We start from the raw sequence: 27,391 nt of genomic DNA, 5'->3' as shown, positions 1-27,391 counted from the left end.
ATGACTTTATTGTTAAAAGGTTCACTTTACTACCATGTAGTTTCAGGTTCAGTCCCACTGTACAGCACCTTGAACAAAATGTCTTTTACTATAGTCCCAAGTTGATCAATGCCTTGTGAGTAAATTTGGTAGATGGAAACTGTGTGGAAGCACACCATGTATGTATGCATAAATGTGTATATATGTATGTATGCATACATATTTTTGCATTTGTGTTTTGTCCTCTACCACAGGTGCTGGTTTGTTTACATTCCTGTAACTTAGCAGTTTTGAATGAAAAAAGACCAATAACAATAATCCTTTCCACAATAGGCACAAGGCTTGAAATTTTGGGGGAGTAGTCAGTCAATTACATCACCACCACACCACCCCCCCGGTTCTCAAATGGTACTTAGGTTATTGACCCCCCACCCAAGAATGAAAGGCAAAGTTGACCTCAGTGGCATTTGAACTTATAATGTAAAGCAGGAGGAAACGCTGCAAAGCATTTTGTCCGGTATCATAATGATTTTGCCAGCTAACACAGCCAAAAGACATTTACTGGAATGATCCAAATGCTGTAAACACTAATGTGGTGCACTATTGATTACACCCAAGCAATTTTATTATTACTGCTTTTGCTGCTGCTGCTGCTGCTACTTCTGCTACTGTTACTAACTACTACAACTATGACTACCACAAATAATAATAATAATGGCACAATTTTGAAGATAGGAATTTAGTTGATACCATTGATCCTAGTACTTGATTTAGTGCTTTATTTTATTGACCCAGAAAGGAAGAAAAGCAAGATTGACTCCAGCAGCAAGAACTGAACTCAGAATATAAAAAGTTAGAAGCAAAGCAAGGTTTTTATTTGAAAATTCTAACAATTTTTTCAATTCACCACCCTATATTACTGTTTCTGTAATTATTCTACCAGCATGCTGCCTTAAAAGTAATAATAATAATAAAGGTTTCCAATTTTGACACAAAGTCAGCAATTTAAGGTGGGTGGTTGTGTTGATAACTTCTACTGTAGCGCTCAAATAATATTATTACTGGTTAAGACAGCAAGCTGGCAGAAACGTTTGCATGCCGGCCAAAATGCTTAGCAGTATTTTGTCTGCTTTTACATTCTGAGTTCAAATTCCACCAAGGTCACTTTGCCTTTCATCCTTTCGAACTGGAGTCAATCTAATCGACTGGCCCCCTCCCCAAAAATTTCAGGCCTTGTACCTAGAGTAGAAAGGAAATGATATTTATTATATCAACTCTGAGAGTATGAAAGGCAAAGTTAACCTCAGCAGGATTTGAATTCAGAAAGCAAAGAGCCAGAAGAACTGCCACTAAGCATCTTGTTTGATACACTAATGATTCTACCAGCTCTCTGCCTTAACAAAAACAAGAACAACAACAACAATAATAATGCGGATGATGTCAAGCAAAGTATTTTGTCTAGTGTTCCACCAATTGTAAACAAGAACAACAAAATATGAAATGTACTTAAACACCCTACACCCACCAAAAGGAGATTGTAAAACTTACCTTATAATCATTTGTTGGAGGTTTTCCAAGGGCCCCTTTCACTTGAACATTATCCTTTCCAGCTAGAAATTAAAATAAAGAATAACGTTTTAAAACATTGCAAAGTGTATGCATGCTTTGACTTTAGTTGCTCTCCATCATAAATCATATAATTGCAACAAGGATCTAAAACACACACACACACACACAAGATCTCATACGCGTTGCTAAGAGGGTGCACTGGATGGACTGTCCCCTCACTAGTCAAAGGTGCACCCTCAGATTTACTTCACTTTAGCATTATTACAAATTAGTACCCACCCAGAATATTCTGAAGCACACCCAGGCATCAAACTCTAGTGATGGACTAGCAAGATGTGCAGCATAATAGGGAGGGGATAGTTGACTGATCTTGATCTTTTTCTTTAACCAATAGAACCTGGAATATATATGTAGGTATGGTTGTATGGTTAAGATGTTTGTTTCCCAATCATGCCATTCCAGGTTCAATCCTAATACATGGCAACATATATTAATGAATGTGTACAGTTTTAAGAATCCGTTATGATCAATCTTAACAATCAGTTTAATACTTAGTATGAAACCAATTGGGAAGCTGGTAAGCCCTGAAGACTGGATATAAAACATTGTACACTTTAATTAATATATATATAAAACAGATCACATTCAACACACCATTCAATATCACTATCATATAATATCATTGTCCTTACACATACATCCTATATCTACTAGTTCTCTCAGTGCCCTTGTGTTTTACCTTTCATGTGGTTTAACAGTTTTTAGTGAAAAATGCTTCTCACTTCATTTACCTCCAGCTTCCACATTCTGTAAAACTCATGTCTAATTGTACATTTTACTAATGCTTCAAACAATTTATCATTTTCACAAAGAGAGAAACCCTTTATATCAGTTTCTTAAACTTCTTCCAATCCTTATGTTCATTACTGCGATAACCTTGTAGCTATCCACTGCAATAATTAAGTCACAGGTAATTCGAGTTTTTTAACACCCTGGAGTGATACCTGTGTAGACTGCAAATTTCCTTTTTCTTAAGGCTCCTCCTCTAAGAGCTAATTAATCCTATACAGTTTTAATATTTGAAATCTTGGTTCTCTGTCCAACCATTCCTGAGATTCCATAACATATTTTGTATCTGTATTGCATGCACTTATCACACAGTATTAAATTCCCACCTTCCCTTCCCCTGTGGAAAGAGTAAGCCCCTACTTCCAAAATGGTTCCAGGATTTTATATATTTCTGTTGGTAATTAGTTCCTTGATCTTAAGCCACAAGAGCACTCCTCTAAACTTAGAGCTTCATTTTTTACTTTCTTTTTATAAATTTGGCAGGTTCTACAATGGTAGTCAAATCTTTAGTCTATATAAGACATCCGATCTCTAGTGGAAATGAAGTTGGGATGATGATAATGATGACGATAACAACAATGATAATGACAATGATGATGATAATTAATATGATAATGAGTGCTCATAAATCCTGCTATAATAAGTTCTCAACAAGACTAAGTGATGGTCACTGGTAATAAAGTCGCAGGAAAAAAAGTCACAGTAATAAAGTCACAATTTTGGCTAGTAAAAAAAGTCAGAATTAATTTATGGTGGCCAGTAATAAAGTCACAGGAAAAAAGTTACAATTAATTTATGGTGGCTGATAATAAAGTCATGGGAAAAAAAGTCACAATTATGGCTTATGGGATCTGGACAAAACCTGTGACTTTCTTTCCTGTGACTTTTTAACTTGAATTCAAAGTAACCACCTAAGCCAGAAGACCAAAATTTATCTTATAATAAATAATATTTGGGAGAAAGGCTTGAAAAACACATCACCTATCATAAAACAAAACAAAAAACATTTAATATATACATGGCCACAGCTCATGAGCTGAAACTAGAATCAATCAATCAAACTCTGTTGGCAATGAATTTTGTAATATACAAAAAAATACTGAATTGTCAATGCATTGAATAATTACCTGCACTGATTGTTAGTTCTGTCAGGTCACTGCATCCTACAAAAATCCCATACCTCCTGAAATTTGCCAACACTACTCCTGAAGTGCCAGACACTTTTTCTTCTTCATAACTATTTTACTCCCCCCCCCCATTCATTCTGTATATTGTGCATGTACTTTTGGCCTTCATAACTGTCTTCCTTTACTTGACTTATATATCTACTTTCTACCCCCTTTTTTTTTAACCCAAGTACTGTACACAGTAAGCTCCATGGCCTTCTTCTCCTCATGATCATCATGATCATCATTAATTTACATATAATTTTTAGAGTTTAGACGAGGTGAAATAAAAATAGGTCACCGTAACCTATTAATTTGAGAAATGATTTACCACTAGTAATTTGCAGTATTTGTTATGAATAAGATAGCGGAATGGAATTACAGCTGTAAAGTACTAGCCTAAATGTCTTAAAGGATTTAGTTTTGGGCATCTTAATTCTGAGTTCAATTCCTGCTGGAACCAACATTATTTTCTATATCTCTCTAGGCCCATTTAAATGAATCCAATGAAAGAGTTACAGAAAATGAAGTCACAAAATAAACTTCAATAGTTAAATGATCTGATTTTTTTTGTTTCATTGTTTTTATTCAAGATATTAAATAAAGTATCTTTTTAAAATAGTTTTTAATATAATTTGTTTAGTTTCTTGAGACTTAAAATTTTATTTTCTGTATTTGATGGCATAAAGACACACCTGAATTTCAGCAGCATATATTCAGAAAAGAAAAAAAAGATTTTAATGCATTCAAGCATGTAATATAGGCTCAACTTCATATATAAGACCTGGGGTGATTTTTTTTTCAGAGATTTTTTTTCTGTTGGAAAAAGACGCATTATATATATATATATATATATATATATATATATATATATATATATATATATATATAATCAAATGCAGTACTTAAAACTACTCCACTATTTATGTCATTTAAATTTAACATAGCACTTTATTTCTTCTAGTCAAAATTGTGACTTTTTCTGAGATTTTTATTCCTGTTCATCAATAGAATAAATAGCAGCGATGTAAAGCAATAGGATTAATTAATTAATAATCTGATTCCCTCTTCTATTAATTTTTAGCACCATACAAATGACAGAAATCCTCCTTATTAGTAATCACATCATTGGAGGCAGTGCCTTTGGATTTATTTGTACCACATTCCTGTATATGGTATCAGTTAATATCCAAAGATTAATTCTAGTTAGAGTTAATAGTAACATCACAACATTGAATACTCTGTCTTTGGATTCACCTGTACCATATTTCTGATAATGGGAACTTCATTTAACTGTAGTTTAATTTAACATAACTACTATTATTATTTTGGGGGTTAATAAAATAAATGCCAGTTGGGCTTTTGGTTCAATGTAATCAACTAGTTTGCTCCCCTAAAATTTCAGAGACTTTTATTCCTGAGACTATTATTGTTGTTGTCGGCGGCGGTGGTGGTGGTTGCGGTGGTGGTGGTCGCGGTGGTGGTGTTGGTGGTACTACTATTATACCACCACTAGAGACTATGTCTTTGGGTTCAGACTCACTTGAGTCCATCTCACCAACCCCTACCAGGTCTTCATTTAAGTGTAGAGTAACAATAGAGCTTATTTTCTGCCTCAAAGAAGGCATTGCAAATGAGAGGTGTCAAATGTGTCCTTATGATGTAAGATAATGAATGATCTAAATCTTCAGGACAGAACTGAACAACACACACAAACACAAAAGCACAAACATTTATATGAGTTAAAGAGAAGTCTCTTCTAAGTGGCCTGATATGTAAGAAACAGCAGTCAAATCTTACTCAAATCATACTACATTTGCATTCAAAAAATAAATAAAACAGACTGAAAAGGCAAATTGGATCCTGTAGTCCTTGATACACTATGTCTGAAAAAGATGAAATAGTCATGTTGTCACACCTTCGACTATAGGTTTCCTCAAACAGGATTGGCCTGGGGTTAAGCAACAACATCGTTTCATTGTTTCTAATTTTGAGGGAAGAGAGTGAGTTAGTCAATACCATCAAACTTTTACTTTACTTTATCAACCCCAAAAGGTTCACCATGCTGAGATTTGATCTCACAGTGTAAAGAGCTAGAATAAATATGCACAATGTCTTTTTTTTTCCCATTGCTCTAATGATGCAGCCAATTTCCCACTTTAACCCTTTAACATTCAGATTACTCTCTCAAACATTATTCATATTGTTTTGAATTAATTATACATTGAGAGGCTGTGTGGTAAGTAGCTTGTTTACCAACCACATGGTTCCGGGTTCTGTCCCACTGCGTGGCACTTTCATCAAGTGTCTTCTACTATAGCCTCAGGTCGACCAAAGCCTTGTGAGTGGATTTGGTAGATGGAAACTGAAAGAAGCCCGTTGCATATATGTATATATATGTGTGTGTGTGTGTGTGTATATGTTTGTGTGTCTGTGTTTGTCCCCCCCAACATCGCTTGACAACCGATGCTGGTGTGTTTACGTTACTGTAACTTAGCGCTTCAGCAAAAGAGACCGATAGAATAAGTACTAGGCTTACTTGATGATGTGATTGTGTGTTTTTAGAATGACATTGTAGGGTAGGTGTAAGAGGTTGGATCTGGTCAATTTTAGCATAAAACAGGTAGAATATTTGGGTCAGATATGGCTGGATTAAATTTGACTGGGATAAAACAACAGCAATAAAAAAGAACTCACATTCAGAAACCTGTACTTGGCTGAAGTCACAAATTATGTCAGGTAGGATATAATTTTTAGGGTCACCAATCTCATACAACAATTGTTCACATACAGTTCCTTTTGAAACCAGACCTCCAGTTGATGGTGGCTTACTCACACTGAAGGAACCATTAGCAGAAAATTCTACAATAGGAAACCCAATATTGTCCCTAAAAGAAAGAAAAAAATGAACAAAGAATATTATTATTACATAGATGAAGACTGGAAATGCTTCTTTCTATATTCTACAATGGAATAAACAGAGTATTGTTTCCAAATTTGTTACTGTTTTGCTGCAGTGTATACAAACGTTCAAGAAAATAGCCTAAAAATAGGGTTTTCTCTTCAGAACCAGAAAACAATTGAACCCTTAATAACTATTAGCCATGTAAAATCCACCAGGGAAATACTAACAATGGAATACTACTTCCACATCTGAGATAGAACTGCTGCTCCTAGTGGTTCTTAACTTAGATGGTAGCACTCTTTTAGGGATATTGTTGAGAAGAGGACAGTAAACATCAAGGGAAGGGGTTTTATGGAGATACTGGATCCTTTGAAGTGAGTCACAGCTTTTCTTGGAAATAAAATATTTAAACAAGAACAAAACTTTTCAACACATTTTCAAAAATAATCTTTCTTCAGATTAAAAACATGAATAAGGAATTGTGTTATAAGTGAGTTATATACGTAAATTCTTCTTTTCTTCAGTTATTTCTATAAAAATTTAACACAGGGAACACTAACTCATGAGAAATATCTAAAAACAAAAAGCAAATGCTTAATGGGACAGTATAAAAACAAATAAATAATAAATCACTGTGTAAATTTAATTTTGATTAAAATAATCTGCCTTTTATTCAGTAGCATAGCTTTTGGGCCAGCTGTATAAACCTACATATGGGGAAAGCACATACTTTAGCTATACTACTACTGTTATTTATTTATTCATTTATTCATTCACTAATTTTACCAAATGTACCATAAAAGGTTGAGATGTGCACTGTATCTAAAGAAAGGTCATACAATTAGTTGACATTCAAGCCTCTGGCACACAGGCATGTTGTGTCCTCTCTCTGCCTTTTCTATCACTAATATAATGTCCTCAGTTCTCCAGAAATTATTGTCAGGATTGGAGTACAACTGAATTCAAGCTATGATGATGATGATGACAATGATAATTATTATTTCTGATTTAGGTACAAGTCCAGTAATTTTTGAGCGGTGAGGGTTAGAGTTGATTACTTCATCGGCTGATACTTTATAGTTAGCTGATACTTTATTTTATTGACCCTGATGGTATGAAAGATATAGATGATCTCAGGTGAAGATGAACCGAGAATATCAAATTTTACAAGGAATGTCTTCTGACACTCAAATGATTCTGCCAACTAGCCGCCTTTTTAATTGGTTCTGATATAGGCATAAGACCAGAAAAGGTTGTTGGATACTATCGCTACTAGTGATAGTACTTTATTTTAACAACTTTGGAGGGATGGAAGGTAGAGCTGGCCTCAGTGGGATTTTGAACATGGAATGTAGAAAACCAAAAATACATGCTGCAAAGTATTCTCTTCGACACTACAACACTTTGGCAAAACAACAACAACAGTAATAATAATAATAATAATAATAATAATAATGATAATAATAATAATAATAATAATAATAATAATAATAATAATAGGAAGATTTAAGGTAAATAAGAAAAATGGAGAGGACATACCAATTATGAACAGTCTGCCAATCAGTAAAGACTCCACCTGTAGCTTGAGCTCCACATTCAATGATATGACCAGCAAGGCTGAAATTTATAGATTCTACATTTAGAATACTTGTATATTACTCTCTCTCTCTCACACACACACACACACAAACAAACAAAAGCCAACTCTGTAGGTAGTGCTCCAGTATGGCTCCAGCCATGTTAACTAAAACAAAGTTAAAGAACATACAGTTGTACTATTAAGAACAAAAACAACATAGATATATAAACCAACAAAGAAACTTCTAAAATGATGGTTCTCAATTTTTTTGACTTAATGACATAATTAAAAATAAGACAAAAGAAAGAAACTGGAAACTTTAATAAGAAAGAAAATGTTTTAAAGTTAAGGAAAAAATAGAAAAAATTTTATAGAACCCTTTAGCATTCTTATTTTTTTGTCAAATGCAATGCTTAGTCATGTATTATCTCATAGCTTGGAAATTTTGATGATGTGTTTGTATATTTTGAGAATGGCATTGTAGGGTAGGTATGATAGGTTGGATCTGGTGAGTTTTAACATAAAACATATAGAACATTTGGGCCAGACATGGCTGAGTGGTTAAGAAGATCACTTCCTAACCACCGTGTGTGTGTGTGTGAGTGTGTGCACGCAAAACTGTTGAAAAAAAGATTACTTAGCACCATAGTTGAGATAAATGATAAATTTTATTTTGGTCAAGTCAGTCACTTGCTGCTCTGAGTTTTGCCTGTAGATGCAAAGGGGTTTTCAGGCAAGTTCTAAAACTAATACCCCATTATATATATATATATATATATATATATATATATATATCATCATCATCATCATCATCATCATTATTATCATTTAACATCAGTTTTCTATGCTGGCATGGGTTAGATGGTTTGACTGGAACTGGTAAACCAGAGAACTGTACCAGGCTCCAGTTGTGTTTTGGCTTGGTTTATATAGCTGGATGCCCTTCCTAATGCCAACCACTCCACAGAGTGTACAGGGCGCCTTTCACATGTCACTATCACAGGTATCTCTTACATGTCACTGGCATAGATGCCTCTCATATGTCACTAGCATGGGTACCTTTCACATGTCACCAGCACAGGTGCCTTGCATCTGTCACTGGTCCTGACTGTGACTTCATTTAGCTTGACATGTCCTTTGAAGCACAACAAATCACCATGCACGCACACACATACACACACACACACATCACAGAACATATCCAAAGTAAGGCTACTTAAATGATTGATATGAAACTGGTTACAGAAACACTCAATCTTTCTCCCACAGGTGTGCTTATCTCTTCTCTTTATACTCCTACCACTACAATAGTTCCCTAAGCCTCAGCGTTGGCTATTCACAAGCTACCTTTAACCAAGCCCAACAAACTTACTCATCTATCTCTCCCCTCACTGACCATAGTGTGTCCATCAACTCAGGCTCCATGTTAACTACTATTCTCAGTCTCTTTGCAATTGCTTTCCTTGCAGTCATTAACTTGCTGTTGTTCAAGAGAGAAATTTACCATAGGCACAGGAGTGGCTGTGTGGTAAGTAGCTTGCTAACCAACCACATGGTTCCGGGTTCAGTCCCACTGCGTGGCATCTTGGGCAAGTGTCTTCTGCTATAGCCCCAGGCCGACCAATGCCTTGTGAGTGGATTTGGTAGACGGAAACTGAAAAGAAGCCTGTCGTATATATGTATATATATATAAGTGTGTCTGTATGTGTTTGTGTGTCTGTGTTTGTCCCTCTAGCATTGCTTGACAACCGATGCTGGTGTGTTTACGTCCCCGTCACTTAGCGGTTCGGCAAAAGAGACCGATAGAATAAGTACTAGGCTTACAAAGAATAAGTCCCGGGGTCGATTTGCTCGACTAAAGGTGGTGCTCCAGCATGGCTGCAGTCAAATGACTGAAACAAGTAAAAGAGTAAAAGAGTATATAAGAACTCATCAGTCACAGAGAGTTTGCAAAGGTCATCAGCCACTGTCTTCCTTAAGAACAAGTCAATAATCTAAGTATGTGTGTGTTTGTGTAGCTTTAACTTATTTAGACCATTGTTTATTGCCTTGCTATAAACACAAGTATAAATAAATAATAAATAAATTCATAAATAAATAAAGCAAACTGGGTATTTAGTAAACAAACATATCTCAGGCATGATTCATATATATGCAAGAGGAATATTTTCCATAAAGGACTCACCCATCAAAGAGGGCTAATAATGTTCCTTAGACACACACACACACACACATAAATCTCTGCTGATTCACCAGAAGTGATAAATTACAGGACTCAATACAAATGTAGAGTGTTCTTTACTACATTAAAGTGAAAAGCTCTGATTTCATGCACTCAGAGTAGCTTGTTTCCAATCATCAGCTGGTAAACTGAATCAGGTTTTTTTTTTTAACATCCACTGTCTGAATATCTTTTAAAATATGAAATCAAAGTTTGGCGAAATCACCTATCCTTATGTTCTTTTGTTAAAAAAAACCTTTGTGAATGCTTCATGCATAAATGTCTACTTCAAGCTCATGTTTTCAATCTCATTTCTGGTTCTCAAATTCCACCCACAAAACCAGAGACTATAGTAGAAGACATTTTACCAAGGTACAATACAGTGATATCAAGCCAAATCCAGAACCACATGGTTGCAAAGTAATCTTCTAGACCATACTGTGGTAACATGCTTATTAACTTACATTCAATGTCTGCTAATGAAATTTTCTTTGTGGTCCTTTAAATAAACCATTTCATTCAATCGTCTACTTTTAGTTGTGTGGTAATATCTGTGCACACTTGTTGATGTTATTGTATGTATTTCAGGGTGTCATTTTGCATGTTTTTGTTATGGTATTTGAGAGGAATTTTCAATATACAGAGTTGTCTGTCTGTTTCATATAAGTTTTGTATAAATAACTGTATATAAACTTTATAAAGGAGCACAAGCTCATAACATTTCTATATATCTTTATATATAAAGAGTAAAGGCATGAGACCTAGTGGTTAGGAGCATTGGACTTACAATCATGACATTATTGCTTCAATTCCCAGGTTGGGTGGTGTGTTATTTTCTTGAACAAAAAACAATTCATTTCCCGTTGCTTTAGTCCACTCAACCAAAAATGAACACCAATAACAGCTAGGGTTAACTCTTTGACAGATTGGCATCCTGCCCAAGGAGAGTATTCTGCTCTCACTTGCTTATACACTTATGGAAACTGTGATAAGCTCTAATGCAGGTGTTGATGAATGGTTGAATGACCAAATCCAAGCTTCTCTGCTTGATCCTCAACAGTTACGATGAGATTTTGTTTCACCAGAGTTTGCAGGATGTCCTCATTGAGTTCTAAAGATCTTCCAGGACAAGGTTCATCTTCTAGGCTGTAGTTTCCAGCTTGGAATTTCTGGAACCACTGTTGATACTGGCTTATGCTTATTGTCCAATCCCCATATTGTGCATTAATATTCCTTGCACTTTCCATTGCATTGTTGCCTTATTGAACTCATAAAGCAAAATATACCGAATATGCTCCTTTGTCACTTTGCATTATAGCTTTGAAAAAATAACTGTTAAAATCAAACTGCTTTCCTATATGAGAGTAATAAGGTGTTTCAATAGAACATCTTTACCCCCGGGAATTACTGGGTACACCAACTAGTATATATATATATATATATATATATATATATATATATATATATATCTTTTATTATTTAAATTTTACTTGTTTCAGTTATTAGGCGGTGCCCATGCTGGGGCACTGTCTTGAAGAATTGATAGTTGAATAAATCAACCCCAGTGCTTATTTTTTTAAGCCTGGTACTTAATCTATTGATTTATTTTGCTGAACTGCTAAGTTATGGGAATGTAAACACACCTACATTGATTGTCAAGCAGTGGTAGCGAGGAAAAACACACACATACACACACGCACGCACACACACACACACACACACACACACACACACACACACACACACTCACACACACATACACACATACGACAGGCTTCTTTCAGTTTCCATCTCCCGAATCCAATCACAAGTATTTCGTCAGCCCAAAGCCATATTAGAAGACATTTGCCCATGGTGCCACACAATGGGACTGAACCCAGAGCCATGTGATTGTGAAGCAAGCTTCTAACAACACAGCCATGCCTGCATATTTATAAACTTTGTATATCAGGTTTGGTAAAAAAGCAGTAAATAAGATTTGGTAAACACACAAAATCATAAGTTTTTATCTATCTTTAAAAAACTTTCTTTATAATATTTGTTAAAACAAACTCTGTAGTTTAAATGCTTTTTATCCACTTTTCTATGGTATACAACTATATATAAAGTTTTGTAAAACACATAAACTTCAACAGGAGCCACTCCTAGCTGCATAATCTTTATTTTGCCAAAATGTGAACTAGCTGATATTACTGAAGTTATCTCCCTTGACTGGTGGGGGATTTTTTTCCAGATTTTAAAGACTTATAGTGGGAGCTTTTGCCTACTCATTGCAAAGATAAGCTTAGATAATCAGTTTTTCAACTTACTATATTAGATATTTGAGACTATGTATGTATTGTGTGTGTGTGTGTGTGTGTGTGTGTGTGTGTGTGTGTATACATATACACACACACACACACGCACACACACACACACACACACACACACACACACACACACACACACACATATTTCAAATTATTTTCATTGAAACAGGATTTCCAACTTAGTGATTAACTAAAATCCTTTATATCAACAAAGTAGAAAAAAGGGAGTGTGTGTGTGAATGTATGTGCATGTTTGTGTTTGTGTGTGAGTGTGCATGAGTAGGTTTGTGTATGTATGCATGTCTGTCTGTATGTCTGTCTGTCTATATGTATATGTGTGTGTGTTTTCTGTGTGCATGAGTATGTGTTACTATGTGTGTTCATGTGTGTATGAACATCTGTGTGTATGTGTGTGAGTGTGAAAAGAAACAAAAAATTCAATGGTTAACGTAGATTAATATTCCAAAGCCAAAAGGGTTTTAAATAATTAACAAGTTAATCAGAGGCACTGTAAGGTAAAAACCAGTGTGAGGGGAACACAGGAGTAAGAGTGGAAGGTTGAAGAATATTTCAACAGAATGAGGAACTTTTTCATCTGACTCAAGTCAAGTCAGATGCCATTTCCTTCTCTGAAAGAAGCCAAGCAGAAAAAAATTTTTTTTTATAATGTTTGCCTGCATGTGCCAAAATTACGAATATCCAAACATTTTTTCCTACCCGTCATCATTATCAACATTTTATTACTATTTTTCTAGAAGCCCACATGTAAACACACACACACACACACACACACACAAACTTTTTATTTGATCAAATGAAGGATTGATAAAATATACAATGAGCAAAATTTGGGTATGTCAGGCTTTTTGAAATTTGGGTAGATTAAATAAATTATTGATAATGAATCGTCATTCTTTATGTTGTTACATACATGTGGGGTGATATCAAAAAGTTCCCAGACTAGTTATGTTTAATAACAAATAACTTATTTACCTAAATCTTAACATCATCTCCTCCGAAATAGTCACCTTGTGCAACAATACACCAGTCCCAACATTTCTGCCACTTTTGGAATCTGGTCTGGAAGTTGTTTTCCGTGAGTCAAAGACCTTCTGCAATTCACTCTAGATCTCAACAATAGTGTTTAAATGGCAACCTTTGAACTGCATTTTCATCTTAGGGAAGAGATGGAAATCCACAGGCGAATAGGGTGGCTACAGCAGTGATACTAAGTTGTTTTTGGTGAGAAACTCACGAGTGAGGAGATCTCATTGACAGGGTGCAATGTTGTCATGAAGAATCCAATTCTTTGTGGACTTTAGGATTCCTTGCACAGACCCATACAACAAACAACAACATCAGCAATGTCATTGATTATCCTCTGACAATCCTCATGTACAAGCTGATTAATTTTCTCCACATTTCTGGGGGTGACGCTTGTGACAGGTCCTCCAGATCACTTATCATCTTTCAAGGACATTCTTCCATTTTTGAAGACCCCATACGACTCGAGACATTGCATATAACCCACTGCTTTGTCACTGTAAGCTTACAAAAGTATGCTGAATGTCTCTGTAGCAGACTTCCCAAGTATAAATCAAAATTTCATGTTGGCTCTTTGTTCCTGTCCATGACAAAATTACAGACTACAGCATACATGTGACCACAAAAACATACATCTCACAACTTGCAAAGTAAACACAGTGCTGTCACTCAGCGCACTGCCTCATGAAGGTCACTGCTACCTCTCATTGTACACATAACTGTGTGCTGCCATCTGTTGGTGTGCTACAGAACAAGTCTGAGAACTTTTTAATACCACCTTGTATAGAGAGACAAACAAACAGATATAGATCAATAGATGTGTGTACATGAGTGTGTGTATGTGCATGTACATCTGCATGTTTACCTAATATAAAATTCAATTTGTATAGTTGAAATCTGCTTGATCCTTCAGTTGTTGGTCAGAGATGTTTCAATAGGCTGATGACTAACTTTTTAAAACTGTTTATAGAGGTAAGACAAGAAGCAAACAGGGAAATAGTTTCTAAAACCTTCTTCATCATTCTTCTTATGAAGCAAAATGGTATTTAACCCTTTCCACAGAGAGGGTATTTTACTTTCCTTTACATAGTGATTGAAGTGGAGGATAAAGATTTTTCCAGAGCTCTTCACCTCCACACCCTAACATCTCTGTTGTTAAGTTATTTTTTCCTGGAGCTTTGTCTGCTTTCATCAACTTAATAGCATTTTCAATTTCAGTGACTAGAGAAGCACTGTGACAGTGGAGGATTGAGCTTCACTGATGATTTAAAAAGGTTGGTGTAGAAGGTTTTATCAACTGGGACTCTCATCGTCATAACCGACAGAGTGTTCCATATATATATATACATACAATACAGAGAAGATTAGCATGGCCCTTGCACAGGGATGACACACAAATTCATGAAGCACTCCATATTTTTCAGAAACCAGTGTCCCGCAAATGGCACCTGTACCCTTGCCATGCAAAAACACCTTTCGAGCACTGGGCCTCATGGAGGGAAGGACCAAGACCATGTGGCATTATGCTGGGCTTCAAGCATTGGGCATTATGTCGTGCTTGAGAAGAAGACCCATCAAGCCAAGTAAAACCACAGTTGTGGCAGATACTGGTGTCACACAAATGGCACCCATGCTGGTGGCACATAAAAACCACTATTACATTCTTGGAGTGGTTGACATTAGGAAGGGCATCCAGCCATAGAAACCATGCCAAAACAGCCTGGAGTCTGATACAGCCTTCCAGCCCTGGTCAAACTATCCAACCCATGCCAGCATGGACAACAGACATTAAATGATGATGATGATGATCATCATCATCATCATTTTAACATCCACTTTACAATACTTGCATGGATCAGATGGAATTTGTTGAGGCAGATTTTCTACATCTGGATGCCCTTCCTGTCACCAACCTTCACTTGTTTCCAAACAAGGTAATATTTAACCATGGGAGATAGGAAACAAATACAACACTTGTAGGACGATTATGCTCATTTGATGTGGTGGAATGAAAATCTGAACTAAAATTCGAATATAAATTTAAATTCAACAAAATAAAATATTTTTTCCTTAATTAAAAGTTAAATTTTGGTTTAGAATATTTTCATGAATTTTCTCTTTTTATCCAAATTTGATATAAGAAAATAATTACTAACTCACCAACGTGTGCTACCTTCCTTCTGTCTGTTCTACTAAAATAATTCTAATATGTCTCAGATTGCTATCTTAATTCCAAGACTATCCATTTCAAGAAAGATTAGATTAGTTCTGATAATTGACTGGAACATATTTTAATGGTCCCCGGAGGGATGAAAAGTTAGTCGCAGTGTGGTTTGAATAAACTATGTAAAGTGATGCAACTAAATAGCTCAAAGCATTTAGCCTCATACACTACCTGTTTTTGGCATAATATATTTCAATTTTATTAGTAATTTGAGATTACGATCAGAAAAAGTAGAAGAAGAAAGTAAAGAAAAAAATCAATAGAAAAGCAACTAAAACTGATTAAAATTTCTTACCTGGCTGATGCAAGTTGGTCAAAGTTGGAATTATTGTACTTGAACTGTTTAAGAAGAAACAAAGAATTATTTTATATACATTCTTTTCCAGTTGGGGTAGCCATGTACTTCTCATACAGCAAGACATGTTCCTGTCCCTCTATCATAGTTTAACCTCTCAACATCTGGCATAAAGCCACCCCACTTACTACTACAGCTGAAGGGTCTTGTCTTGCAAGTTACCTGGTGACCTCACTGATGTTGGTGCTATATAAAAGCACCCAATACACTCTGTAAAATTGTTTGTGTTAGGAACGACATCCATCCATAGAAAACATGCCAAAGCAGGGAATAAAGCTTAGTGCAGACCTTGGGCTTTCCAACTCCTGTCAAACCACCCAACTCATGGAAAATGGATACACATGAGATGATGATGATGACAATGTCGAGGTGTTGTGTTAAAGTGGACCTTTACAAATGGCTCTTTAGACAGAATGTTAGTCTGTGGGGAGTAGTTAGACAGTCAGCAGCAATTCATATTCCTATTACCATCAACACCATCAGCATCATCTGAGGTAGGACACTGGTAGAATTGCTACAGTGCCAGGAAACAATGCCTTACAGTATTTGTTCCAGAACTTTCAGTTTCATCTTTGAATCTTGCACTAATCAGTTTGTACTATGATTTATTTTTGTTTCCTGCTTAGTACTAAGCTGGCAGAATTGTTAGCAGGCCAGGCAAAATACCTAGTGGTATTTCCTTCATCTTTACACCCTGAGTTCAAATTCTGCTGAGACTGACTTTGCTTTTCATTTTTATGGGATTGATAAAATAAGTACCAGTTGAACACTGGGTTCAATATAATCAACTTTCCCCTTTTCCCAAAATTGCTGGCCTTGTGGCAAAATTTAAAACCATTATTATTATTATTATTATTATTATTATTATTAAGGCAGCAAGCTGGCAGAATTGTTAGCATGCCCGACGAAATCAAGTACCAGTGAAAGACTGGGGTCAATGTAATCAGCTAGCTCCCTCTCCCAAAATTTCAGTCCTTGTACCTATAGTAGAAAGGATTATTATTGGTGTTGTTGTTGTTGCCCAGTATCTGATCGATCCCAACGGTAGTCATGAAATGCGAAAGTAGGTGTGCGGGCTGTGTTTGTAATGCTGTGTGTGTGTGTATCGTCTGCAGTGAGAACAGGGACAGTTTTCTGAAACCATTGCCTGTATCACAAACTTATTCCCTAGACTTGCCAAAAACCACTACAAGTTGTGGTGACACAACCAGGTAACGACAGTGCTACATTGGAAACTGCAAAAAGTGGGACTAGAGAGAGGCAAGCATGGTATGAGCACAAACCACAGGGAGTGACAGAGGTGGAGACTATAGCAAAATCCTCTGGGATTTCTCAATCCAAACAGATCAGGTGCTAGAGCATAACAGACTGAGTGGTGATGGCCAAGGTGCACCACATGTGCTATATAGTTGACGTTGCATGCTTCCTTTGATCCACAAATAGTCAAGAAGGAAGACAGTGTTAATGGTGTGAAGATGAAGATGATGATGATGAGGAGGAGGAGGAGGAGGAGGAGGAGGATAACTGCAGTGATAATAATGATGATTGAGATGGTGATGATAATTGTAAAAATTTCATAATGATAAAGGGGACAATAATGCTGATGATGGTGGTGGTGGTGGTGGTGGTGGCAGTGGTGATGGCATTGGAGGTTTTGGTAATGGAGACAGTGATTCATTTTTAAAAAATTGCAAGGACCTATGTTAGTAATGGGGAGGTGAAAGAGAGGAAACAAGATTAAGCAATGTTCATGCCTTTTACCTATTACAACAGCAGCATTTGATACAAATTGCAAACGAAATGCCAGTGGGAATTAATGGAAAAAGGAGGGCAAAGAAGCTCATCAAAACCAGGTCACAGAGTCAATTTGCCAAGAGCTTATCACAGCTCAACAATATAGTATCATCATCATCATCATCATCATCACCCTCATCCCCACCATCACTCCCACAACCACCATCACCTCCTTCATCATCATCATCACCAATCTCCACCTCCTTCTCTATCATCATCATCATCGTCATCATCACCACCACTAATACCACCACCGCCACCACCACCACTGTCACTGCTATCATCACTTTCATCATCATCATCATCATCATCATCATCGTTGTTGTTGTCATAATTCATAATCCGCAATTTCATCATTGTCAACAGTAGCAACAACAGCAACAATAATAATGGAAATAATAATTAGCCGGGTGACAACAACAATCAAGCACAGGGGAGGAAATGACCTGCTTTCTTATCATGGAGAGCTCTTCATTAGACTTAGTACTTGCATCATATATATACATTCGGCTACTTGGAGTCATGTGACATAGGTAGATAGGTGGGTGTATAGTGGTGACATTTCTATACAATTCCTAAGTAAATAAACAACACCTATATTGTTTTTTTAATTACAGGTTGTTGCCTTTTTTGTTTTGGTGGAACACAGGGGGAGGTGGTCATGTGAGCTCAAGAATACAAGTTGATATAGAATTTTTTGTTTTTTAGGTTTCGTTATGTTATTATCGGGAAGACAGAAATATTTAACATTTATACGAGTTGTGAGCGTTGGAAACAGGAATTTATTTTTCTACATTTTTAGTCAGGAAGGAAGGTGGTGCCCATAACTCTTTGGGATGGAGGGAGGGAGGGAGGGAGATATTTTAAAATGGAGACATGACCTAAATGTTTGCAACAGAGTAGACTCTACTAATTTATGGTGGTGTCAGCTGGTGGTGTTTAACCAAGCAATGGATTCATTCTATTCATCTATGTAGGTCATTGCAGGATTTGAACTCAGAATGTACAGAGCCATAACAAATATTGCAAGACATCTGACTTGACAACTTTCCATGAATACATCTTTGTAGAAGGGTACTTTTTTCTTTTTCATGGAGATTGGAAGAATGAAAGACAAATTTAATCCCAGCAGGATCTGAATGCAGAGTACAATCCAACATTTTGATAGCATTGACAAATTTCTGCATAAATGGTCAAGAACTTCATAATATTTACTTCAAAATCATGAGGCCCTAGTTTCAAACTCACTGAGGTATCTTTGATAAGTGTCTTTTATCATAGCATCCAGTCACTACAAGTCTTGTTGGTGAAATTGGATAGACAGAAACTGTGTGCAAGCGGTGAGCTGGCAGAAATATTAGCATGCCGAGCGAAATGTTTAGCGGTTTTTCATTTGGTGTTACGTTCTGAGTCGACTTTGCTTTGTAGTGGGACTGAGTTGACTTTGCCATGTAGTGGGACTGAACCAGAGACTATGTAGTTGGGAAGCAAACTTCTAACCATACAGCCATACCTGTACTTATTACTTATCTCTTTCTGTGTGCTTGTGGAAAGAGGTGGGGGAGCAGTATTACCTTTAATAAATGGGGTTTTTTTCAGGAAAGGTGTCTATATTTCACCACATTGTCCACTGATATTTGACTGCTATTTCTAGCAAGTCAAGTGATGACATAGTGTTAATGTATTTAATGCAGGGAGCATTAAAAACTGAACTGAGTAACTAATTTGTACATTCTCTGAGAAACTCATGGATGGTGATTTGACAAATTCCCCTCACAGCTGCTCACACATCTGCAATGTTTTTCTCAGTTCTACTGGTTGCAGGTCTCCCAGAATGTTCAATACCGATATTTTTCAGCCACCTTGGAAACATCTGAACCCCTCGTACACTTGTGTGCAGCTCATACACTCCTTGTCATACACTTTCTGCAACTTTGCATAGGCCTCAGAACAGATATTACCATGACAACTTTCTCTGTCATGGTCAATGTGATGATCACACACTACACACGTTCCTTCCAAGCACTGCTGTAAACAGTGGAAGTGAGCTAGAATGTTAAAACTTAGTGCATATACACAGCAGAGTTCAAAGTCAATCTTTGCCAAGTGGCTTCACTCTGCAAGTTTTAGCTTCATTACTATAGCAACAGTCCAAATACTTATTGATCAGACCTTGTATAATACTTACATGTAATATTGTGCTGAATCAAAAGTTTTTTTGATATTTTGGTAACTTATTTGCTTTATTTGTCACATTACGATAAAAGCAGCCTAGCCTTCAAGTTCGCCATCTCAAGCCACCTTTCTATTAGTTCTTTGATCCCATTCTAATACCAGTCCTTGTCCTTTGAGGTGAAGGACTCCTTCACTGAAACTTCTACCTCCTCTTGGTTGATGAAGTATTACAAGCGCAAGAAGTGAGTCATGGATCGGAGCAAGTAATAATCTGAGGGAGATATTTTCCCACAATCCTAATGAACATAAGCAGTGGTTAAGCAAGGGCCATGTTCTGGAAATTGTCACCAAACATGGACATTTCAAACACAGGGTTATGCTCTATATCAGGTGAAATTATAAGAGGATAATTCACTACAAATACATTTCAAACCATCGATGCCAATCTGTACTCCACACAACAGGAACATGCCATTCTATGGCAAAAGTACCCAGCACTGGTTAACAAAAAAGTGAGCTCTTTTGCAGCAAGACAACACAAGACCTCAAACAACTTGAACAATCTAGAATACACTCCAGAAACTTGAGGAAATCAAACTGATGCCACATTCAGCACATAGCTCTCTAAGATTATTGCTCATTCCTAACACAAACACAAATATATATACATGTATACAATGGGCTTTTTAATTTTTGCCCCTCACATTGACCCAGGATTATAGCAGAAGATACCTGCCCAAAGTGCTGTGCAGTGGGGCTGAACACAAGACCACATGGTTAGAAAGCAAGCTTCTTAACTGCACAACCACATCTGCAATTATTTTATGTATAATACTTTCTATAATATAAATTTGTATTCTATAATACTTACAGCATGAATGAGAGGTCCAAGAACTAAAGCACTGTCAACACACCTTCCTGTAACAACAATATCAGCACCAAGATCAAGGGCCCTTGCTATTGGACCAGCACTTTGATGAAAAGAGTGAAAGGAAAAAAAATTAATTAATTAATAAATAAATAAATGAATATATTAAACAATTAACAATTTTCCATCCATTTGCTTTTGTTACCTCTTTTTTACAGCAAACTTTCATGGATGAACCCCAAATATTCTTTTTTTGCTACAGAAAACAGGACTTTTTGTCATGAGATAAGAATAAAAGAATACAGATCCTTCTATAAAATATATCTAAATCTCAATAGACTCATAAGAAAATATCTACTGCATTTGATGGTATGCAAGATATGAAACTGGGCCTCTCATAAACTTTCATTCCACTGCTCACAATTTTATTGGCTGCAGCTGTGCATCGTTAACCAGCTAGAGGAGAGGTCCTCTTGGGGTTAAAAAATCACAATTAACTCCACTCAAACAGACAGCCCTGTTAAAGTGGCTGCAAATATTACACTAAAAACTTATTTTTTCCTAAATATGCACTGCTGAAAATGGCATGTATGTAATACGCCATCAAATACAATATATTCTTTACTTTTTTTATATATTCTTTATTTTTTTATACCAACTTACCTGAGACCACCTGTTTTAAAATAATATCATTAAAAAAATTCCATCAAAATTTTATGGTAATTCATGGTCCCAAACATTATAATGACAAAGCTATTTAGTAAATTCTTCAACATTTCAAAATTAATTATAATCGACAGAAATATGGTTACACAAGGGTTAAAGTGATCCAGATCAAAACAGTCCATCAAAATGTTCCAAACACTAGATAATAATAACAAAGTTAACCAAGTAAATTATTCTTCATTATTTTCAGAATCAATTGTATGGCAGTGTATGTTAATAGAAATAAGCTGAACAAACAGGTTAAGAAATTTTTCTCTCTTGTTTTCCTTGTATAAAATTTATGGGCCAACAAAACTCAAATAACTGGCTGTATTTACAGGATGAATATATATATCATCATCATCATCATCATAAGCATCACCATGCTAGCATAGGTTGGACTATAACAGGGGGTTGCCTTGTGGAAATTCTTCTATCCCTCTGCCTTTCATCTGTTTGGAGTCAATAAAATAAAGTAGCAGTCAAATACTGGTACTGATTTAACTGACTACTGCCTCACCCCTCTCAGGTCCATTGCTTATTTGAAACATGACAGTGAACTGGTAGAGTCACTTAAATGTCTTAAAAAATACTTTGCAGTATTTCTTCGGGCTCTTTACATTCTGAATTCAAATGCTGCCATGGTCAAGTTTACCTTTCTTTCACCCCTCTGGGGGTCATTAAAAGATCAATCCAGTACTATGATCAGTGGTATCAGCTAATTTCCACCCAACAAAATTACTGGCCTTGTGCCTAAATCATCATCATCATCATTATCATTATTACAAAGGCACCAAGCTGGCAAAATCGTCAGCACACCGGGCAAAATACTTAATGGTATTTTGTCTGTCTTTGCGTTGTGAGTTCAAATGCTGCCAGGGTCGACTTTGCCTTTCATCATTTTGGGGGTCAATAAATTGAGTACCAGTTACGCACCGGGATCGATGTAATCAACTTAATCCCGTCCTCCAAATTTGAGGCCTTGTGCTTCCAGGAGAAAAGATTATTGTTGTTGTTGTTGTTGTTATTTACAGTAGTAGTAGTAGTAGTAGTAGTAGTAGTAGTAGTAGTAGTAGAAGTAGTAGAAGAAGAAGAAGAAGAAAAGATTATTATTTTTGCTAGTATACCAGACAAAATATTTAGTGACATTTTGCCCATCCTCATATTCTGGATCCAAGTTTTGCTGTGGTTAACTTTGCCTTTCATCCTTTCAAGGTCAATAAAGTAAATAGCAGTTGAACACTGGGGTCAATGTAATCAACTAGCCCCACTTCCCTAAAATATTTCTGGCCTTGTGCTTATAGTAGAAAGGAACAGCAGCAGTAGCAGCAAAAGTAGCATTGTTGCATCAGTAAAGATTGAATTTTAGAACTCTCTTTTTCAATCACATTCTTCACAATGGCATCTACCAATTCTACATCTTCATTTAACTATAGCTATATCTTTTAGAGTAAACTTATTTCTTTACATTTTCCCCTTTGGAGTAGTCAAGTATTGCCTCTTTAGCAAGATACCTGTGATTCTCCACGTATCATAACCTCTCAATTCCTGTCATAAAGGTACCTCTCCCCACTCTCAAAGCTTCGCCCCCCCCCCACTACTTAGTCACAGGGTGCTTTTTTTCTTCTTTTCTTGTTCTTTTCCTGTCTTGCAACCTAACAAATGCTTGTAGCATGAAATAAAAGCAACCAATACACTGAATGAAGTGGTTGGCATTAGGAAGGGTATCAAGCTGTAGAAACCATACCAAAGCTGACACTGGAGCCAAATGCCTCACTGGATACTGTCAAACTGCCCAACCCATTCCAGCATGGAAATTGATGTTAAATAAAGATGATGACGGCAGTAGTGGCAGAGATGGCAGCGACGGCGACGACAATGACGACATATGAAGAAGACACTGGGAGATATGTCAATCATCTCAGACAAAGAAAAACCCCGAGCAATATTGCAATTCAATATTGCAATAACTAATTCAAGAAAACAGGAAACCAAAACAATAAAATATAGGAAGATGGTACAAGTGGGTCAAACTTTTGTCAGGATGTTCTGATGAGAGGAAACCATTATTAATTCTACCACTAAATATCATGAGAATATGCAGAGAAAGAATTCAAAGAAAAGCAGTGAATATAAGAAAGCTAGAAGATTGATGGTGGTAGTATGTAGATTTAATAAATTGTTTGGCATTTATTGATCAGTGTTCTTTCTTTTTTTTTTCCATCAGTTTTACCATAATGTTGAGCAAATGAGAGAAATCTCCTCCTTGGATAGTACAAGAATCTGTTAGAGCAGTGTTCCACAAATTGATAATCCCCTATCTCTGTCTTTAGTGAAATTTTTACCCCATCTTTCTTTCTTTATTAACAAGAAAGCATAGGGTGCACATGGAACAGAGAGAATCCAAACAATAACACATTTATTCACTCCCAACACAACTCTGGCAAATTTAAACATGAATATCACTTCCTTTTAGATAGTGTATGTTAATAATACACATGGCTCACTAGTGTAAGGCGACTTTGAGACACTACAGTGTCACTTCAGCTAAAGCTAAAGCTAACCAGCCAAACTGATGAATCCAACAAGAGCACAAATTCTCACTTATAGCAACTAATTCGTTTGCTGATTTCTATAAACAAGAGCTTGTTGGATTCATCAGTCAGGAGGAGTAACTTTCACTGAAGAGACACACAATTAGGTAGTAACACAGTGGTATTTTGAAGTCCCCTTCTACTAATGAATCATGTGTTATGAACTCACATCATCTGAATCTATTGAAAAGGGACAACAGCACTCAGATATTCACACACACACACACCCATATTGGCCAGAGTACATTGGGAATGAGTAAAACACAGTTTACATTCTTATAATTCTTTCTTTGATGTGATGTTGGATAAGTTTACAAAGTTTAAAATCATTTAATTTATTTAAACATGGAAATTTGTCTAGCCCCTTTTCAATCCAGACAGTCCTTAACCTCTCCCTAAAAAATGTTTTATTATGGTTTGTTCATGAATACAATTTAGTACTTGTGGTTGGATTACAAACAGCTGTCTCAATTATTCATGCATTTGTTTATTTTATTATCTTTTACTTGTTTTAGACATTGGACTATGGCCATGCTGGAGCACACTTTTGAAGGGTTTAGCTAAGTGGCTTTCAACTATTTTTTTTTTTACCTATGGACCCTTTTGATTCCAATTTTACTCTACTAGTCACCCACAGCATTCCATGTTTAAAAAAACCCTGTTATATTTTTATGATTACATATTGTTAGGACTTGTATCAAAAAGATTTTTTTAAATATTTTGAGTATTGTAAAAGTATAACCAATTTATTGTAGATAAACTTTAACAGCAAAAATGGACCCCAAGGGTCATATAGATCCTGATTGAGAACCATGGGTTTAGTTGAACAAATCAAACCTAGTTGAATATGTTTTTAAAGTCTTGTACTTATTTTATTGGTGTCTTCTGCTAAACCACTATATTACAGAGACATAAACAAACCAACACCAAGTGGTGGGTGACAAAACAAAAGGGGACACACACACACACATATATATGATGGGCCTCCACACAGTTTTCCCTCTACCAAATTCACTTACAAGGATTTTGATCACCTTGAATCTATACTAAAAGACACTTGCCCATGGTGCCTTGCAGTGGGACTGAATGCAATGCCAAGTTTCTTACCATATAGCCATGCTTATTATTAAATTAAATTAATTTTTTAAAAATTTTATACTTAGGGTAAAAGGGGCAGCACCCATTAACTTTTGTGGGCCCCGACCTCCTAGATAGTGAGACTGATATGACCGATGCTGAACGTGAACCTCTGCTGGCCACATGCTTACAAAAGAGTGGACTTTGTTAAAGATACCCTAGGACAAAGTGGTATGGTTAAATCAGACAGTATTTAATATTTACCAACCCAAATAAAGGCACCCTGAGAACAGGAAATGATCATGATATCTGTAGTAGTGCATAAAGCTTACCAACAAAGCTAAAGATTGTGCTGACTTATAGCCAAAATGCCAAAAATAGTTACAAAAAAAGACCTTTTCCCATCCAAAGGGGTTTTGTAGCCCAATATTTAAATGCTATTATTTATAGTTTTTTGATATTTTGAGTTCCACTGTTTAAAACAGATTATTTCATATTCTCTCAAAATTTCCAAATTCTTATGAGACTAGGGACAGTATATTTTTATTCAATGGAAATAAAAGTTTCTGAGAACAACAAACAAAAACATCTTTTTTCCATTCAGCTGCTTTTGATCTACCACTAGACAAAGTCTCTACATGACATTACCAGATTATTTTGTTGGCATTAGGAAGGGCATCCAGCTGTAGAAACCAAGCCAAAATAGACTGGAGCCTGATGCAGCTCTCCGGCTCACCAGCTCCAGTAAAACTGTTTTACCCATCCCAGCACAGAAAATGGATGCTAAGTGATGATGATTATGATGATGACTGCAGACCTACCTGTCTATGCTGGCCAACTGAGGACCAATTTCAGATAGGATAGAGTGCTCACATTATTGTGTAATTAGTTGAAATAGCTGTTGGTGTCAGTAAAGTTTGAACTCAGAATGCAAGAGCATGGACAATACCACAAAGCATTTTGCCAACTGTCCTGGACTGATACTTTATTTTTATCAGCCCTGAAACTGAAAGTGAAGATGCATAATCTAGTGGTTAAGGTTGCAAGATCGTGGTTTCAACTCCTTGACTGGGTAGTGTATTGGACTTTGAGTAAAGCATTGCATTTCACTTTGCTCCAGTCCTCCATTCAGCAGTAAAGAGTAGCTCCGCAAAGAACTAGTGTCCCATTCAATGAGGATGTTGTGATCTCAGACAATTATACAGGATGAAAAGTGGGTAACCAGCACTATGAGACCTGGGACTTAAGACAACAATATACAAAGGTTGATGAAGCTGATAATGATGATGATGAATGAAAATGTTGACCTGGGTGGGATGTGAACTCAGGATGCAGAAAGCTGAAATAATACTACAAGTTATTCTAAAGGCACTAAAGGTATTCAGTTCAATGATCTAATGATTTTACCAATTCATCATTTTTTTTAAAGTGAATAAATAAATAAATAAAACAGCAACAAAATTAACCAATGATGTAATTTGGTTGTGTTAGATATATTCTTTAAGTTGTAGGAGTTGGGGAATATCCATTGTCTTCTATAAGTTTATCTACAGTACAGGGCATGATGCTAGTTAAAGTGGGTATAAATACAGTTACTGCTCAGTGTTGGAGTCAGGTCAGGGAGGGGGAACATAAGGAGAGTGTGCCAATAGTTATATTTTTCCTGAAGAGGTAGAAGAAACAATGTTACTGCTTTCTGTTTGTTACTCTTTAAGCACAAGGTCTCTAAGACAAACTAACAGTAACAATAACGATAACTAAATATACACCAAACTAATTTACTTACCCAAGATAGGCATTCATACTATGAATTGTTTTGGGGATTTTCATTCCTGAAGACATTTCTTGAATGTTTGACTGTGAAATTTCTTTCACCTGAAACCAAATCATTAACCAAAACGTAAAAAAAAAAGAATAACAAATAAATAAATGAATGAAGGAATGAAATGAACTACTGAAAAATTATCATTGAAAAAAA

General features: G+C 36.1%; 1 protein-coding gene and 1 non-coding gene across 2 annotated transcripts in view; one reads left to right on the top strand and one right to left on the bottom strand.

Annotated features, from left to right (window-relative positions):
- LOC115222636 overlaps nucleotides 1–27,391 on the bottom strand; it is a 116,062-nt gene that overhangs the window by 31,774 nt on the left and 56,897 nt on the right. Inside the window, exons 5-10 of the mRNA XM_029792950.2 lie at nucleotides 27,200–27,288; nucleotides 21,041–21,140; nucleotides 16,141–16,184; nucleotides 8,008–8,085; nucleotides 6,261–6,451; nucleotides 1,528–1,589 (exon numbers count right to left, since the gene is read on the bottom strand). Coding sequence (XP_029648810.2) covers nucleotides 1,528–1,589; nucleotides 6,261–6,451; nucleotides 8,008–8,085; nucleotides 16,141–16,184; nucleotides 21,041–21,140; nucleotides 27,200–27,288 — 564 coding nt within the window. The remainder of the gene's footprint in view (nucleotides 1–1,527; nucleotides 1,590–6,260; nucleotides 6,452–8,007; nucleotides 8,086–16,140; nucleotides 16,185–21,040; nucleotides 21,141–27,199; nucleotides 27,289–27,391) is intronic.
- Nucleotides 14,936–15,042, top strand: LOC115222719. Its single transcript, XR_003882752.1, has one exon. It is a non-coding gene; the product is annotated as a U6 spliceosomal RNA (small nuclear RNA).

Source organism: Octopus sinensis, linkage group LG20 (assembly GCF_006345805.1).
Source record: "Octopus sinensis linkage group LG20, ASM634580v1, whole genome shotgun sequence".
Lineage (NCBI taxonomy): Eukaryota > Metazoa > Mollusca > Cephalopoda > Octopoda > Octopodidae > Octopus > Octopus sinensis.
This window is presented reverse-complemented; position numbering and strand designations above follow the sequence as displayed.